The 15,709-nt window shown below is 50.1% G+C and overlaps 2 protein-coding genes across 10 annotated transcripts in view; one reads left to right on the forward strand and one right to left on the reverse strand.

The window, feature by feature from the left end:
* The window catches only part of SETDB1 (SET domain bifurcated histone lysine methyltransferase 1), a 30,533-nt gene extending 23,575 nt beyond the window's left edge, over positions 1–6,958 (forward strand). For 3 of the 4 annotated variants that reach the window (XM_027097771.1, XM_027097770.1, XM_027097773.1), the window contains exons 15-22: positions 2,037–2,206; positions 2,937–3,565; positions 4,367–4,395; positions 4,509–4,641; positions 4,917–5,082; positions 5,426–5,637; positions 5,885–5,973; positions 6,139–6,662. In XM_027097771.1, coding sequence (XP_026953572.1) covers positions 2,037–2,206; positions 2,937–3,565; positions 4,367–4,395; positions 4,509–4,641; positions 4,917–5,082; positions 5,426–5,637; positions 5,885–5,973; positions 6,139–6,256 — 1,546 coding nt within the window. In that variant the 3' untranslated portion in view covers positions 6,257–6,662. Of the gene's footprint in view, positions 1–2,036; positions 2,207–2,936; positions 3,566–4,366; positions 4,396–4,508; positions 4,642–4,916; positions 5,083–5,425; positions 5,638–5,884; positions 5,974–6,138 lie in introns of all 4 variants that reach the window. The other variant, XM_027097772.1, reaches the window with a different exon arrangement.
* On the reverse strand, positions 6,903–15,709 carry CERS2 (ceramide synthase 2). Of its 6 annotated transcripts, none has more exons than XM_027097780.1 (11): positions 15,578–15,709; positions 10,654–10,827; positions 10,110–10,227; positions 9,799–9,917; positions 9,512–9,569; positions 9,356–9,406; positions 9,028–9,120; positions 8,713–8,841; positions 8,380–8,486; positions 8,089–8,242; positions 6,903–7,910 (listed from the first exon to the last, which is right to left on the reverse strand). In XM_027097780.1, exons 2-11 carry the CDS (start codon positions 10,824–10,826, stop codon positions 7,770–7,772), a joined length of 1,143 nt encoding a protein of 380 aa, XP_026953581.1. In that variant the 5' UTR covers position 10,827; positions 15,578–15,709; the 3' UTR covers positions 6,903–7,769. The 6 variants fall into 6 exon arrangements, with proteins under 6 accessions (XP_026953581.1, XP_026953577.1, XP_026953582.1 ...); XM_027097776.1 differs by lacking the exon at positions 15,578–15,709 and adding an exon at positions 15,228–15,340; XM_027097781.1 differs by lacking the exon at positions 10,654–10,827 and having other exon boundaries at positions 6,907–7,910; positions 15,578–15,693.

A 15,709-nucleotide genomic window follows, 5' to 3' on the forward strand; every position in this document is an offset into this window, starting at 1 on the left:
TCCTGCATTGACAGGCAGATTGTTAACCACTGCGCCACCAGGGGAGTCCCTAAAGACATTTTTTAGACATGAAACACCTCAAAATTTTCCATTATTTTCCCTCTCAGAAAATTACTGGAAATGTTTACTAAAATGGGGGGGAAAAGACAAGAGAGAAGAAGGCATATACTGATCCAGGAAACAGAGGCTCCAGCTCAAAAGAGGAGTGAGGGGAATCCCACATGATAGTGAAGTCAAGGGGGCTTCCAGGCTGACAGCTGTGCACCAGATGTAGAGAACAGCCAGTGTCAGAGCAGGTCAGATTTGGCTGCAGGAGAGACTTTTGGGAAAGGGGGTTTGATAGAAAACCTGATGGTTTTGAGTATCTTCAGAGGAGATTGAGACTACTGGGGAAATCGGGACATAAATTTGAGCTGAGTGCATATTGAAAACTAAGCAAAGGAAAAGACACCTGTTAGCTTTAGCTGCATTGTATCATTTATGTTTTAATTATAAACAAAAAAAATTGAATCTTGTAACAACATTTAGATTTGATAATGCTGAGTAGTAGGTGCCTGTTCATTATATCTTTTTTACATGTTTGAAATGTTTCATAAGAATATTTTCAAATAACCACAAATATGTCACTCCCCTGCTTAAAACTCTTTAAAAGCTTTCCACTGCACTTTGGATATTATTCTAACTCTTAATCTTGGATCACAAGACAATGTACTATCTGGCTCCTTCCTATCTCTCTACTTCCAAAACTGTTCCAACCACACTGATATTCTTCAGTGCCTGGATCCAGTTCACCCAGTGTTTGCCAGCCTACCTCAAGAGGCTTTGTACGTACTGTGCCCTCTTCTTGGCATCCTTCCACTGTTGTTTGCATGATTATCTTCTTTAACCTTGAGCTCTCAGCTTTAATCTCATCTCCTCAGAGAGACCTTTCCTGGTCACTCTAAAACTAGGTCATTTTCACTCCCTTCATTCTCTCATTGAGAGAGTGTCCTTTAGTATCTGTGACAACTTTATTTTATTTGTTGACTTGTTTTTGTTCTCTTTTCCGTTAGAAGGTAATCTCCATGAGGGCAGGAACCTTGTCTGTCTTGCTCACCATTGTATCACCAGCAGCTAATTTACCCAGTGCATGGCACATAGTAACCATTCAAATTTTGTTGAATGAATGAATGAATGATACTCAGTATAGCTACTCTGAAAATCTCATGTGTTGGTGATTAGACCTGAGATCAAATTCTGGCCTTGTTGCTTCCAAGCTGATCCTGTTTTATCAGCTGTAAACAGAGTATATGAGCACTAATACTTTCCCAACCCCGGTGGGGTTTTAAGGGACCTAACAAAGATGCTTCGTTTCTTTTTTTTTTTAAGATTTATTTATTTTTGGCTGTGTCGGGTCTTAGTTGCAGCACATGGGCTCTTTGTAGCAGCACATGGACTTCTCTCTAGTTGTGGCGTGCAGGGTTTTTTTCTTTCTCTAGTTGTGGCACACAGGCTCCAGGGTGCATGGGCTCTGTAGTTGGTGGCACACGAGCTCTAGTTGAGGTGCGCGAGCTCAGTAGTTGTGGCGCGCAGGCTTAGTTGCCCCGCAGCATGTGGGATCTTAGTTCCCTAACCAGGGATCGAACCCGCATCCCCTGCATTGTAAGGTGGATTCTTAACCACTGGACCACCAGGGAAGTCCCTTAAGTATCTTTATTTTATGTATCTATTTCTACAAATTGACTTATTTTAATGTCTCTGAATCCATATTCACCTCATAGTTTGCTTAGCTTTTCTCCAGTCGTTAGGCATTCTGTTATTCACTGTTACTATCTGTAGTGCTATAAATATCTGTATCAGTCACTTTTCCCCCTTCTGAGTTATTTCTTTGGGCTATATTCCCAAGTGAATCAAAGAGCATAGACAGTTCAGTAAATCTGCTCATTTAGATCATTACCTGATAAATGATGACACCTTAAAAATTATAAAAGTTCTGTGTATGTAATGGATGCTCTAGTGATCATGTTATGATTGATTTTATTGTGACCTCCTCCCAGAGTTTATGAGTGTAACAAACGCTGCAATTGTGACCCAAACATGTGCACAAACCGGTTGGTGCAGCATGGACTGCAGGTTCGACTGCAGCTCTTCAAGACCCAGAACAAGGGCTGGGGTATCCGCTGCTTGGATGACATTGCCAAAGGCTCTTTTGTCTGTATCTATGCAGGTTGGTGATGAAATGAAAGGGTTGCTTTCTGGGGTTAGGACACGGTGGGACATTGAATCATAGACAAGTTGAACTTAAGAATGCTTAACATGTGAACTGGGGGAAAGGGGAAGCCAGAATTTTCTTCTATAAAGAACATGAGTGATGTGCCTGTCTGGGTGGATCAAGAAGGGACAGAAGTGCTTCAGGAGGACGAGAACAAAAAGGGATGAAGGAGTGGGATAGGGAGGGCGGGAGGGAGGGAGACACAAGAGGGAAGAGATATGGGAACATATGTATATGTATAACTGATTCACTTTGTTATAAAGCAGAAACTAACACACCATTGTAAAGCAATTATACTCCAATAAAGATGTTTAAAAAAAAAAAAGGGATGAAATTGTGGACATGATGTTTCAGCAGAGAGACATGATAGTAGAGTCCAGTGTTTCATTTTTTCCCCCATTACTCCACTCCACCCAGAGATTTAGCATAACTGAAGAACTCTCTTTTGGTAAACAAAGTAAAGGGGAAGAATGGGATGGCAGAAAGGGCAAGATTTAAAACTATAGTAAGTTCCGCTTATTCTCATAGTTAAGACGCTAAGAAGGAGGTATCATCAAAGAGAAATGAGACACCATTATGGAGGCGATTTGACTCTCTTTGCTGGTGGGCTGGATATTGATGGAATGAACTTTATTCTTTCTAAAAGCACCTCATAACCCTGGAAGGCCTTTCTCTTCATTCCCAGGCAAAATCCTGACAGATGACTTTGCCGACAAGGAGGGCCTGGAAATGGGTGATGAATATTTTGCCAATCTGGACCATATCGAGAGCGTGGAGAACTTCAAGGAAGGATATGAGAGTGATGTCCCCTGTTCCTCTGACAGCAGTGGTGTAGACTTGAAGGACCAGGAAGATGGCAACAGCGGTACAGAGGACCCCGAAGAGTCCAATGACGATAGCTCAGATGATAACTTCTGTAAGGATGAGGACTTCAGCACCAGCTCGGTGTGGCGCAGCTATGCTACCCGGCGGCAGACCCGGGGCCAGAAGGAGAATGGATTGTCTGAGATGCCTTCCAAGGACTCTCGCCCCCCAGACCTTGGGCCCCCACGTGTTCCTGTCCCTCCATTGATCCCTGTAGGTGGCTGCAATCCACCTTCCTCTGAAGAGACACCCAAGAACAAAGTGGCCTCGTGGTTGAGCTGCAATAGTGTCAGTGAAGGTGGCTTTGCTGACTCTGATAGCCGTTCATCCTTCAAAACTAGTGAAGGTGGGGAAGGTCACGCTGGGGGAGGCAGAGGGGAGGCTGAGAAGGCTTCCACCTCAGGGCTGGGCTTCAAGGATGAGGGTGACATCAAGCAGCCCAAGAAAGAGGTAAGCAGTGGCAGGAAACTCTTGAGAATTGTGGCTTTTGTATAACTTTTTTGTGGTAACAAACAATGTGGTCTCACCATGAGTCTTTTTTTTTTTTTTTTTTTTTTTGGCCGTGCCACGCAGCTTGTGGGATCTTAGTTCCCTGACCAGATATCAAACCTGTGCCCCCTGCAGTGGAAGCGTGGAATTCTAACCACTGGACTGCCAGGGAATTCCCTCATGAGTCTTCACATACAGATTATTTACTTGATGGATATTTCTGTGGCAAATCTGATTAACCTACCCCTAATACATTCCTAGTGTTGGTTTAAAGAACCAAATTATTTTAAAGTCAGCCTGCTGGGGGGAAAGTATCTGATTTATTCCAAAGTGAAGGGTTTATAAGTAATTTTTTTTAATTGCTGTTTCAAGTTATCTACATCATTGCTTTCTTTTATTATAGTAGAATGATCTTACAAGAATTGATCTTACGTGTATTTTTAATGATGTTGAAACTTAGCACATTACAGGTGGTGAACTGTCCCTTGTCCTCGTAAGATTCTGCCCATGGTGTTTTCCGTGTACATTTTTTAATGCCCTATTGTTGGGAAGGGTTAAAGACCCCTCCCAGGGGGGCTTCCTGATGAGAATGATTGTTACTCTTAACTTGCAGAGGAATTTCTTCACACACACTCCACTTTAGATAGTGTACCTGTTACTGGCTAATGTCTTTGGAGGTCATTTGAGGTGAAGTCTGTAATCGTTGGATTTGTTATCCAGGACCATGAAAACATTTAACCCTTCACTTGCTCTCTTTTCCAGGACCCTGATGACCGGAACAAGATGTCAGTGTGAGTGCCTCTCTCTTTGACCTTTTTCCAAGTCTACCTTCTCTAAAGCCTACAGAAGTAGCCTAAGAAACATCCAGTAACCTGACCCCTCTCATGTCTTCCTCTCCCATCAGAGTTACTGAAAGCTCTCGAAATTATGGTTACAATCCTTCTCCCGTGAAGACTGAAGGACTTCGCCGCCCACCAAGTAAGACTAGCATGCATCAGAGCCGACGACTCATGGCCTCTGCTCAGTCAAACCCTGACGTAAGTGACCTTTCTCAAGCTGCACCTTACCCAGCTTTCTGTTTTATTCATAGTCTGAGTAAAGGAACATTCTCACCTCATCAAGTCTGTCACCATAATTACTGTTACATATCTTATTTCTCTGGCCTTGACTTCCTGCCTCATTTTCCTTCACCCAGCATCTAATCTTGCTATAGTCTGAGCTCCTTCCTGCGTAACCATAGGTAAAAGCAGGGATTCAAAAGGGCCCTCTCCATTTACCCTTATTCCTTCTTTTCACCCTTCCGCTTCCCCAGGACATCCTGACACTGTCCAGCAGCACAGAAAGTGAGGGGGAAAGCGGGACCAGCCGAAAGCCCACTGCTGGTCAGACTTCAGCCACAGCCGTTGACAGTGATGATATCCAGACCATCTCCTCTGGCTCTGAAGGGGATGACTTTGAGGACAAGAAGAACATGTCTGGTAGTCTGGAAGAATTTGGGGGGTAGTAGGAAAGAACCAGTTGGAGGGAAAATTCAGATCCTGAGGGTTGAAGCATCTCTGGGAGGGCTCCCTGACTCCCAGCTAAACTGTTAATATCAATGTTTGACACATCCCTTCCCTCTCTTCTTCCCAGTTCCCTACTCTTTTCCCTCAGCCCCTTTATCCAGCAGATCTAATCCTGCTTGAAAAAAATGCCACCTAGGCTCTTTGCCTCAGAGTCCCAGCTTATTGGTATTCCTGAGCTGCCCTGGGTGGGATAAAAATGGAAGTAGAATATCCAGTCATGAGGTAGGACAGGCCTAACCCCATTCTTCCTGTCCAGGTCCAATGAAGCGCCAAGTGGCAGTAAAATCAACCCGGGGTTTTGCTCTTAAATCAACCCATGGGATTGCCATTAAATCAACCAACATGGCATCCGTGGAAAAGGGAGAGAGTGCACCTGTTCGAAAGAACACACGCCAGTTCTACGATGGGGAGGAGTCTTGCTACATCATCGATGCCAAGCTTGAAGGCAACCTGGGCCGCTACCTCAATGTGAGACCCCTTTCCCTCACCTGTATGTGCTGATTATCCCATGGTCCTCACATTTCCAGTACTTTTAACACAACTATGTAAACCCACCTTTTCTTGTTATAAATTCTTGATCTCAAAGGATCTTTCAAAACTTCTCTGTTGTGATGGGGAGGATCAAATGGCATTGTTTTCATCCAACTCTCACTCACCCCACAAAGCCAGATTCTGTTTCCTTAGTTCTTATTTGAATCTGTCCTTAACCCTATAGCACAGCTGCAGCCCCAACCTGTTTGTCCAGAATGTCTTCGTGGATACTCATGATCTTCGCTTCCCATGGGTGGCCTTCTTTGCCAGCAAGTAAGAGGGAGTCAGGAAAGGGGATGGTTGGGGAGGGGCAAGGACTACAGAAATTTGAAGGGTCGCTCCTCCATCTGTGATCCGGCGCCACCTGCATGCTCAGTCACCCCAGGTGCCTGGGTTATCTGCCGTTTCACCACACTCCTTCCTTTTCTTCCTCTTCAGGAGAATCCGGGCTGGGACAGAACTCACCTGGGACTACAACTACGAGGTGGGCAGCGTGGAGGGCAAGGAGCTGCTTTGCTGCTGTGGGGCCATCGAATGCAGAGGGCGTCTTCTTTAGAGGACAGCCTTCTTCCTAACCTTCCGAACCCTTCCTGAACTGCCCTTTCCTCAGGAACTGGGTCTTCCTGACTGTTGAATTCTGACCCCCAGGTCTCTAGTCTGGCTACTCCCCCAGCTCCTAGTAGATAGAAATGGGGGTTCTGGATCAGGAGATCCCTTCCACTGTGGTGCTAGCAGGCAGGGCCCCTCCCCCACCTCCTGAGGCATAGAGGTGGGAGAGGTCACCACTCTAACCTAGGCCTGACATCCCTTCAGTCCTCCTGTTGCTCACCCCTCCCATCCTACATTTGTTCAGATGTTCATGCTTCTAACAGACTTTATTCCTAGAATGAGGGCTGTGTATTTTATTATCCCTGGTTTGTATTGTTTCTTGAAAGTCTTTTAACAAGATGTTAAAACTAAGATTGTGATTTGATTTCTCTCCCTCAACTCCCAATTCGGGGTCTTTTGATGAGAGAGCTGTTTTCCCCCATCCTTCCCAGTGGGCAGCTGTCATTAATCTTGACCTTTCTCTACTTTTGCTTTTTCTTACTTGCCATCTGAAATTTTTAAATGTTATGTAACCATGAGGAAGGCATGAGGAAGACTACCTTAGTTTATTTAGTTGATCCCTCTTCTCAGTTCTTAAGAGTCTCAAACACTTGTTGCCGTGTTTTACTTAATCTTTAATATATTTTAATTAAAAAAACCATTAACAGTACGTTTTGGTCTGAAGTGGTCCCTCTGCTGAAACGCCAGGCGCTAGCTGTAATTCTGGCTTTAAAACCAAAACCCCCAATGTTTAATAAATAAAAATTAGAACTAGTTGCCATTCTACTCCAAACCAGCTAGCCTAGGGAAAGAGGCCAGAGAAAGGAGGCAGTAAGATCTTGGACCTGTGACTACAGGGACAGCTGGCAGAGAAATAACAAAAGACTGTCTGAGCAGTCCCCATTGTGGCCCCCACTTTTTGGCAGAGGTAGGATAAGGGTCATGTGCACCCTCCTACACTCAATTCATTTGTATCTTAGGAGGGAAAAAGTTAAAAGCTCAGCTTTGGTTTCTGGTCCAAGTTAGGGAGATTAGAAAGGTGAGCCTTGGTCCAACTTTGGCAGAATGAGGCCCACGGGTGGGACAGTAAGGCACGACCCTGGCTCTGGAGGTCCGGGAGTCAAAGGCAGAGAGCTAGGGCCAGATTCTGAAGAATAAGGAATGTGAGTTGTGACCCCCACCCCCGGAGCTGAGGAAAGGTCTCGAAAGCAATAGAAAGGACAACTTGGAAAGTAGAGAGGAAAATAAGACCATCCCCCGCTCTAACAAGGATATAACCAACCTCCCCTTCCCTGGGGATAGGCTGGTTAGAATTTGGTTTAAAGGCAACTGGGTGAAAAAGCAGCAGGGGTGGGGACACAGAGAAGAACACCGTCCTCTCGCTTTCTCCTTTCTCCCCAGAGCTTCAAGCGACCCTGTGGGGAGAGTGGGGTAGTTCCTTGGCTTTATGCATTAATCTGAGGGGCAGCAGGGACAACGGTTCAGTCATTCTTACGATGGTTGTTATTGAGGATGGGGTGGCCGTTGGCTAGGGGCCGGCTCTTTGCTCCTCCCCCAGCTGCAGCCTCCTCCCCCTCTGAGCTCTCTGTTTCTTCCCGGTCACTGCGTTCATCTTCTACCAGCTGTGGAAAGGGATGAGAAGGGTTACAAACCCCTAAGGACTGCCTCTCTCCGTAGGCTTTTTCCAGCTACACCCAGGGCCCCCCAGTAGTTTTTAGAGGGTTGCTGATATGGGAAGGGAATTTGGGCAGTACTAGAGTTGAGGGAGTAGGGCCTACACAATGGGGACAGAAGCTTCACCTTTCCAGTTATGAACTTGTGGGCCATGCGCAAAATGAGGTAGGCCCAGAAGATATGCAGCAGCTGTAGCACTCCCATCATGAAATTGAAGAAGTAATAGCCAAAGAAGGCAGGATAGAGCTCCAGTGGGTACACCAGGGTGCAATGCAGGATCCTTGGGATGAAAAGGGAGAGACAAGAACTGTGAACACAGAAAAGAAGGGGTTAAGATGGAGGACTGAAAATGTGGGTGCGGAGCAGGGAGACTCCTGATTTCTTGAAAACAGGAGTATAGTGTCGCCTCCTACTCACCAGAAGGGCAGGATGACCAGTCGGGTGATGATGAAGACAATGGCGAAGACGATGAAGATGTTGTTGCAGGTGTTTTTCCATCCCGCATAGTTAAACATCTTGGCTGACTGTGTAGATAGCCCCCATCCATCATGAGCTCCCTACTCTCCTGTATACGTTCCTATGTACGCCCCAGTTACCACACTGGCTCTGTGCCCCCAGCTCCTTGATCCCAGGAACATCCACCCCCCACCACAACTACCCCACCACCACCACCCCACCGAAAATGGATAGAGGGACAGAAGAACCTGCACCAGGGTCTCTAGGCTTGAAGAAATGCCCAGAAATCCTGACCTCCAGCAGGTAGTCAGAAGAGTCATGCAGAGCCATGATAAGAGTCCCTGCTCGGACGTAACTGGCAAACCAGGAGAAGCTAATGAGGATGATGGTGGCCACGTGGTGGATGATCTGTTCCTTGAAATCCTGTAGAAAAGATGCAGCCTCCAGAGGACCTTTTCCTGGTCCCTAGCCTCCATTCTTCCTCCCCCTCACCTTTAATTCCACTTATCCCACAACTCCATCCAAAGCACCCAGAAGTCACAGGGGAGGCTATTCATCCCAGGGCTTCATTTTGGCTCCTAGGCTTAATGGCACAGCCCCTTGACCCACCTTTCGCTTGACATCAGAAGCAATGCTGAAGAGCAGGGACCAGTAGAAAGACAGTTCAATCATGTAGTACCAGTACTGGGAAGGGATGACGCTCTGGGAGAGGGGAAAGAAAAGAGGAAGGTAAGGGACCCCAGAGCAACTGGACTCAAGGGTCTCACCTCTCCAAACCCAGCCCTCCCAGAACATGAGGTTATGTTTAGCACCATGACTCCAGTCCTTTCTGTCACATATTCCGAGATCATCTCTTCACAAGAATGTGTATGTCCTAATCCTACCTACGCTGGTTCTCTTAATCACCCCATGTAAGGAATCAGGACCCATCTCGTACCTGTATGGGATATCCCTCCCAAACTTTCCTCATGTCATAGAACCAGGGTTTCTGCAGAGAGATGGTGAGAGGTTAAAGGAGAAGGGACCCAAATTCTGTGGCCTCATCCCACCTTGCCAGAGAATCTACTCCCACCTCCCAGTAATCCCCACTCACGTCTACAATGACAGCCATGCCGGCAATGAAAGCAATCAGGTAAAACGTGAATCTCCAGCTGGAAGAGGAAGCAGAAATAGCTAGGAGAGTGGGGTGGGAGAACAGCACAGCCCTCCAACCAACCCCCAAGTACCTCCCTCCAGATAGCCTCTCACGGATATTAATAACCGAATTTCCCTCCTCAGCTGGGTATAATCTCCCTGCATACAGCTATGACCCACCCCTCCCACCAAAATACATCAGACCTTCCTCTGCCGTCCAGTTTCTATCGTTCCAACCTCCCCTACCTTGCTTCTCGGAACTTCTTGAGGAGACTGGGCCGGTCCTGGTTGCGGCGGCGGCGGAACCAGCGCTCTACCTGGCGGCCAGAGAGCCCACTCTGCCGTGACAGAAGCTCTACCTCTGCCTGAGTGTAGTGAAGAAGCCCATTACACTCCGCTTCAGAACTCAGCAGCACCCCACCCTCTGCCAGTAATGACCCAAGTTGGCCCCACTGCTTTCCCATCTCTTCCGCCACCAGAGCTGGCATTCCAACCCTATCTCCTCCTCACTCCCCACCAGAACTCTTAACTCCCAGAACAGGGTCTGCAGCTCATACCTGTTTGGGCTGCTTGCCACTGGTCAGGTAGAAATGCTCCAAAGTGGGGTTGAGAGGTGCCCGCAGCCGAGTTTTCTCTTTTACATTCAGGAGGGCAGCCAGTGGTGTAGCCACGTAACTGGGGAAGGGATATGAGTGAGGACCGTCTGGCTCTCTTGAAGCACCTCAGTCTCCTGGTAGCCCCTAAGCTAGGGGGCTGGCGGGGCAGGGCTGCAAGCTCAGACAACTTTATCCTGGGCCTCAGTTTCCCGGCAACCCCCTCTCTGGCTGCCTTGGGCTGCCCATAGCTGACAAAGCTGCCTGTGTTCACTAGCGACCAGGCGGGTGGAGGGTGAGAACAAATAACCATTGAAGGAAAGGGCCTGGGGGTGCTGAGCCCTCAGAAAGACAATGCTGCCTTCAGTAGGGGGCACACAGTAGGCAGGGACCTGGGTGGTGAGAACACCAGGGTCCAGGACCAATTAAACAGCAAGAGACAAACTTGAAGTACAAGAAACTGTGGCTGGCAGCCAGGGAAGGCATAGGGGTATGTTGGTATGCTCACAGCTCAAAGAAGTATCGAATGATGAGGAAGAGCAAGGCCAGGGGTAGTGTGATATAGAGGTCTGAGGCTTTGGCGTAGACACGTCCATCTCGGTCTTCTAGATCAGCCCAGGTTAAGTTCACAGGGAGCCACAGCCGTTCCCACCAGAAGTAGTCATATAAGGTCTGGAGCATCCTGAGTGAGGAAGGGGAAGGTAGAGGGCATCAAAGCAGGCAGCAGTGTAAGAAGAGACAGATGAAAAATTTCACAGTGTTAACAGAAAGAGCAGGGGCAGAGACTCAAGCCCTGGGTTTTGGTCCTGGCCATGGGGACAAATCAGTTTCCCCATCTGAAATATGGTGGCTTTCCAGCTCTAACATTTACTATGCACATCAACCAAAGGTGATGCTAACACCCCGTAGAAGTCCTGATTCCCTAGACTTAAGAATCTTGGGGTCTCTCCATCATTTTGCTATCCTCAAGTGGAGGACAGGCAGGATCTGGCCCTAGAAGCTGTAGCCAACAATCTTAACTAAAGTGAGAGGCATCCTCCCTTCCCCGCACTCTCCAGCCTCCCCCTAGTGCCCCCAAGCAACCCATAACTGGAAGCTTCCTTGCCAGGGAAGCCCAAGAAAGGATTGCAGGGTTGGGGCAAACCCTTCCTCCTCCTTCCCTCTAAGCCACTGAGGCAGCAGGTCCTAGGGAAAATTAAGAGGCCTGAGTAAAGCAAAATTATGCTCCCAAAGAATGCTGAGCTCCAGGACAACCAATGGACATCAAAATATTGCACACAAGATTAATACCCCATGCCAGGCCATCCAGTTCCTAAACATAAGGCAGAAGAACCCTATCTGAAGCCTATCCTCAGAAACAAAATGAAGACAAGGCTTCAGGGAGTCAGGGATTGGGGGACAGAGAGTCGAGACAGCAGACTAAGACATCTGGTAGAATTAGGAGCTATTTCTTATTAAGGCTCATCTAGAAAATAAAGTACTAGTCTGCGTGGGGAACACCCATCACAAATACCCTCAGCTAGGAAAGAGCTGCTGCTTTCCCCCGCCTCCCCCCTTTCCTCCACTGAAAGAGAAAGGATCTACAGGGTGTTAGTGACTACTTGAATACCTGAATGAGGAAGGGAATGATCTGGGGCCCAAGCGGGGACAGCAGCTGCTTGGAGTTGAGAGAAGCAGCAAGATGATCCTTAAGAGACAGTGATGCTGGGACCACACAACACCTGGCAGTCCTGGGACTGAGCAATGAACCCAGAAGGATGACAAGGGCAAATCTGCCAGGCTCCCGACCCCTCGTTCTCCCAGGAGGGAGGCTCGGTGGGTGGTATCCAGGCTGGCCTTGAGACTAAAAGCTGACACAGAAGGAAGGTAGTCCCCTCCCAGCCAGGGAGGAAAGAGAGTTGGGAGATTGTTCTCCGCTGTGAACTGGAGACCAAATGGTGCCGCTCTACAGCTGAAGGCTGATCGTATCACAGCTGTGCTGGGCTGCTCCTCCGACGGCTCCGCCCCCACCCACCACAGAAGCACTTGCGAAATCCCTCTCAGCCTGTCACGGGTCTGTATTCCAGCTCAAGGACTTTACCCTCTTGTCCCCACTCCTGGTCACTGCTCTCTCAGAGGTCAGCACTGTCAGTAAAGGAGCTTCAGCTCCACCCGCCCCCAGCAACACACACACACACACACACACACACACACACTCCAGGCCTCAGCTCCTGAGGGTACTGCCACTTCCCCTTCCACCTCAGCCAGAAGAAATACTTAATTAGTTAGAAGAGATGGAAGCCTTTTGAACTAAACAAAATTAAAACACAATTATCCACAGTAGAACTCTCCCCACACAACCAGGCGCACACACACACACTTTTTTCCTGGAGAGAAGTTGTAGAAAATTTAGTAGAGAAGGGACAAGGCAGAATGCCTAGATGTGGTGGCACACCTCTGGCTCTTCCTTTCCAACTTTTTTGCTTAGCTTGATTGGAGGTGAGGAAATAGACCTGACCCAGTCACCTCACTGCTATACCTCTTGGAGCCCAACTTCTCCGCCATTGAGGTTTAAAGCCAAGGGCACTGTCAGGCCTAGAAATTGGGTCCCATCCCTGACCCGGCTTCCGGTCAGTGGAAACCGGCAGGGAAGTTTCTCTTGTCACAGATATTGTGAGGATTAAAGATTCAGAGGGCTGGCTGGGGTCCTGGAGGGTATGAGTGGAGCCCCTCTCCCTGATTCCTGGGGTCCAGGAATGTCTTATGCCAGTCTGATCCTGACAAAGAAGATGAGGAGCTGGGGGAGTAGGCAGAGGGTCAGAGAGAGGTCAAGGGCAAGCACCTGGACAAGATCTCAACCCCAGGACAAGACAGCACCTGTCCCCTTCCTGCTCCAAGCAGGGAGAGTGGAAGATGGTGTGAGCAGGAGAGCATGATGTGTCAGGAGTCCAGAGAGGCAGATTCTGAACTAGGGCTCTCTCACACCTGGGTTTCAGGCTTTCTGTGACCATAGCCCTCCCTTGCCACCCAGTACTTCCATTAGCAGAGGAGCAACTGCCCCAGCCCTGCCCGTCACCCCCCAGGGCCTAGCCCAGCAGGGAGAGGCACCAGATTCAGCAGGGTCAGGACTTCTGACTCCATGTGACGGGGAAGGGAGGACAACAGGGGCTCCCAGCCGGCCTCATTTGCACTTCCCCACAGAACCAATCAGTCTGCTCCCAGTGGCATCCCTGGCACACCCAGCCAAGTAAAGGGATCCCACAAACAAAAAGCTGGGTCAAGAAAAGGGGATGTTCCCTCAGGATAGGGAGACAACCCTGCTTTTCTGGGTCACGTTACTTAATCTCCTGGTGGAGAAAATCACACCTATAAATATTTTTCCACTTATAGAATTTACTCCCCCACACACATGACAAGACAATAGTGTGTGTGTGTGTGTGTGTGTCTGTCTGTCTGTCTGTCTGTCTGTCTGTCTCTCTCTCACAGACACACATCCTCACCCAGAGACCCAGACACCACTTTCTGAGGCACAGGCTGGAGAGGGGCCAGCAGAGCGGGGATTTCGTGGGCACTGGATTACCAGCAACATGAACAGGGCTCCGCCCAGCCCCCAACTTTTGCCCCAACTCTGACTGACCTGTCCCAGACCCTCACCGATGGACGAAAAGGGGCAGAAAGTCCCCATGGGGGCTTGTAGACCCAGCTGGCTGGGAGGGCAGAAGTTTGAGTCTGGGACGAAGAGATCTCACAGACTCAATGGGATAACGGTCCCAGCAGCTCTCAGTTTGGAGGAATAATTAAGGAAAATATAACAGGATCAGTAAGTAAGGGAAGAGAGAGTGACAAAGAGAGGGTCCCACAGACTCCCAGCTTCCACTGAAGCCTGAGGGACTACAAAAAAGAAGTGGAAGAGGACCTGAATAGTCCTCCTTGTTGAAAACTTTTTCAGGGAGCAACAGCAGGTCATGAACTAGAAGGCAGCGAGCAATGGATGAAGCCAAGAAGAAGTGTGTCATTGCTCCAGGCTGCAGTATAGGTCCCAAAATTTTCATTTTTCTGAGCTGCCCCACCAGAGGCCCCAACACACCCGAATACTGCATGAGACTACAGCCCCCATGGGCAGGCGGAAGAGGAAGATGGGGGGCAGGAGGGGGTGTGTGCAGAAGGCACAGTAAAGGATCAGCCAGCCTGTGGCCAGTGACAGGGGAAAGTGGAAGCCCTCCTTCCCAGGGGGAAAGCTGGCCAGAGGCCCCAGTGAAGGGAGTGGATTGTGGGGCATCACAGCAGACAAGGAACTCTCTCTTCAGAACAGAGGGTGTGCAGGTCGCTGTATGGTTAGGGCCAGGCCCAGTGGGAGGAGGCTGCAGACAAGTCCTTACCCTTAGGAGTCCCATCACAAGCACTGTCGGCCACACACATGGGGCCCAGTCACCTCGACTCTGGTACGGGACAGCAACCCTTCCAACACAGATGTGGGAGGGAGTGATCACCTGCTGGAAGCCTTCCCTGATTCAATTCTCTGGAAAGAGGGGCTCAATCCATTGCTCAGGATCCTCAGAACCCCCTGCTTCCTGGACCTGTCTACTCAGGTGACAGACCAGATTTTGATGCCAAGAACCTGGCTTGGGAAGTGAACCCCTAAGCTGAGGCCAAAGACTATAATCACACACATGCAATTAACCTACTCTCCAGAGAGCCTCCGGGCCAAAAATTAGCCAGGAGGGGAGGCCCAGAAAACCCGTTTCACCAGAAGCTCCCCCCGACCGCAGCCCCACACACCCCATAACGGTACAAGAGCCTTAGCCTTGGGGGGCCGGGATAGACACTTAGAGCCGCACCTTCCTGTTTCCCGTTAAGCACATGGACGCTCTGACCTCCCTCCCGGAGTGGGCACAGTGAACCGGTAAGAAAAAGCAAGACCCTCCACTCTCCTCCCACTCTATAGCCACGGGACCCTCCAGGCCAGGGGCCACGACGCGGGCCCGCAGCCGGGCAGGGGGCTCTCATGCAAGTGGTCACCGGAGCTGCCTACTCCCTGACAAAGGGGCGCCTGGGGCTCAGCTGTCCGCGAGCAGCCCCGCGTCCCCACCTCCCGGTCCCTACCTGTTGCCCAGGAAGGCTCCTCCGGGCTTGGGGCGGCGCGCCCAGGGACGCCCAGGCGCACGGCCAGCCTGCCCTCGGACGGCGCTGGGGGCCCGGCCGCTCCCGCGAGGCGCTCCGGCCCGCCCTCCCCCAGGCCCGCCGCCATGAGCGCACCCGGCAGAGGCCCCGAGCCAGCTGCGGCGCCCCGCGCCCGGGCCCCTCTCCCCTCCTCGGCCCGCTGCCTTCCCCGCCGGCCCTGTCCGTGGAGCCGCGTCCTCACGGGACCCCAGTTCTCCCAACTTTTCCGCGCCGCGTCCCGCCCCACCCCTGCGCGCGGCGCCTCGGGCTCCCGGGAGGCCGTCCCGACTCACTCGGCGGCGGCAGCAGCGGCGTCGCGGAGCTGGCCGGGCCGGGAGCCGCTGCTCCGTCTCTCCTCTCGTCCGAGCTCCGGGCCCCCTCCGAACTGGCTCCGCTCACTCCTCTCCTCCCCCTTCCGCCCGCCT

This window comes from Aethalodelphis obliquidens, unplaced genomic scaffold (assembly GCF_003676395.1).
Source record: "Aethalodelphis obliquidens isolate GAN/ISIS:26980383/991018 unplaced genomic scaffold, ASM367639v1 scaffold116, whole genome shotgun sequence".
NCBI classification, from domain to species: domain Eukaryota; kingdom Metazoa; phylum Chordata; class Mammalia; order Artiodactyla; family Delphinidae; genus Aethalodelphis; species Aethalodelphis obliquidens.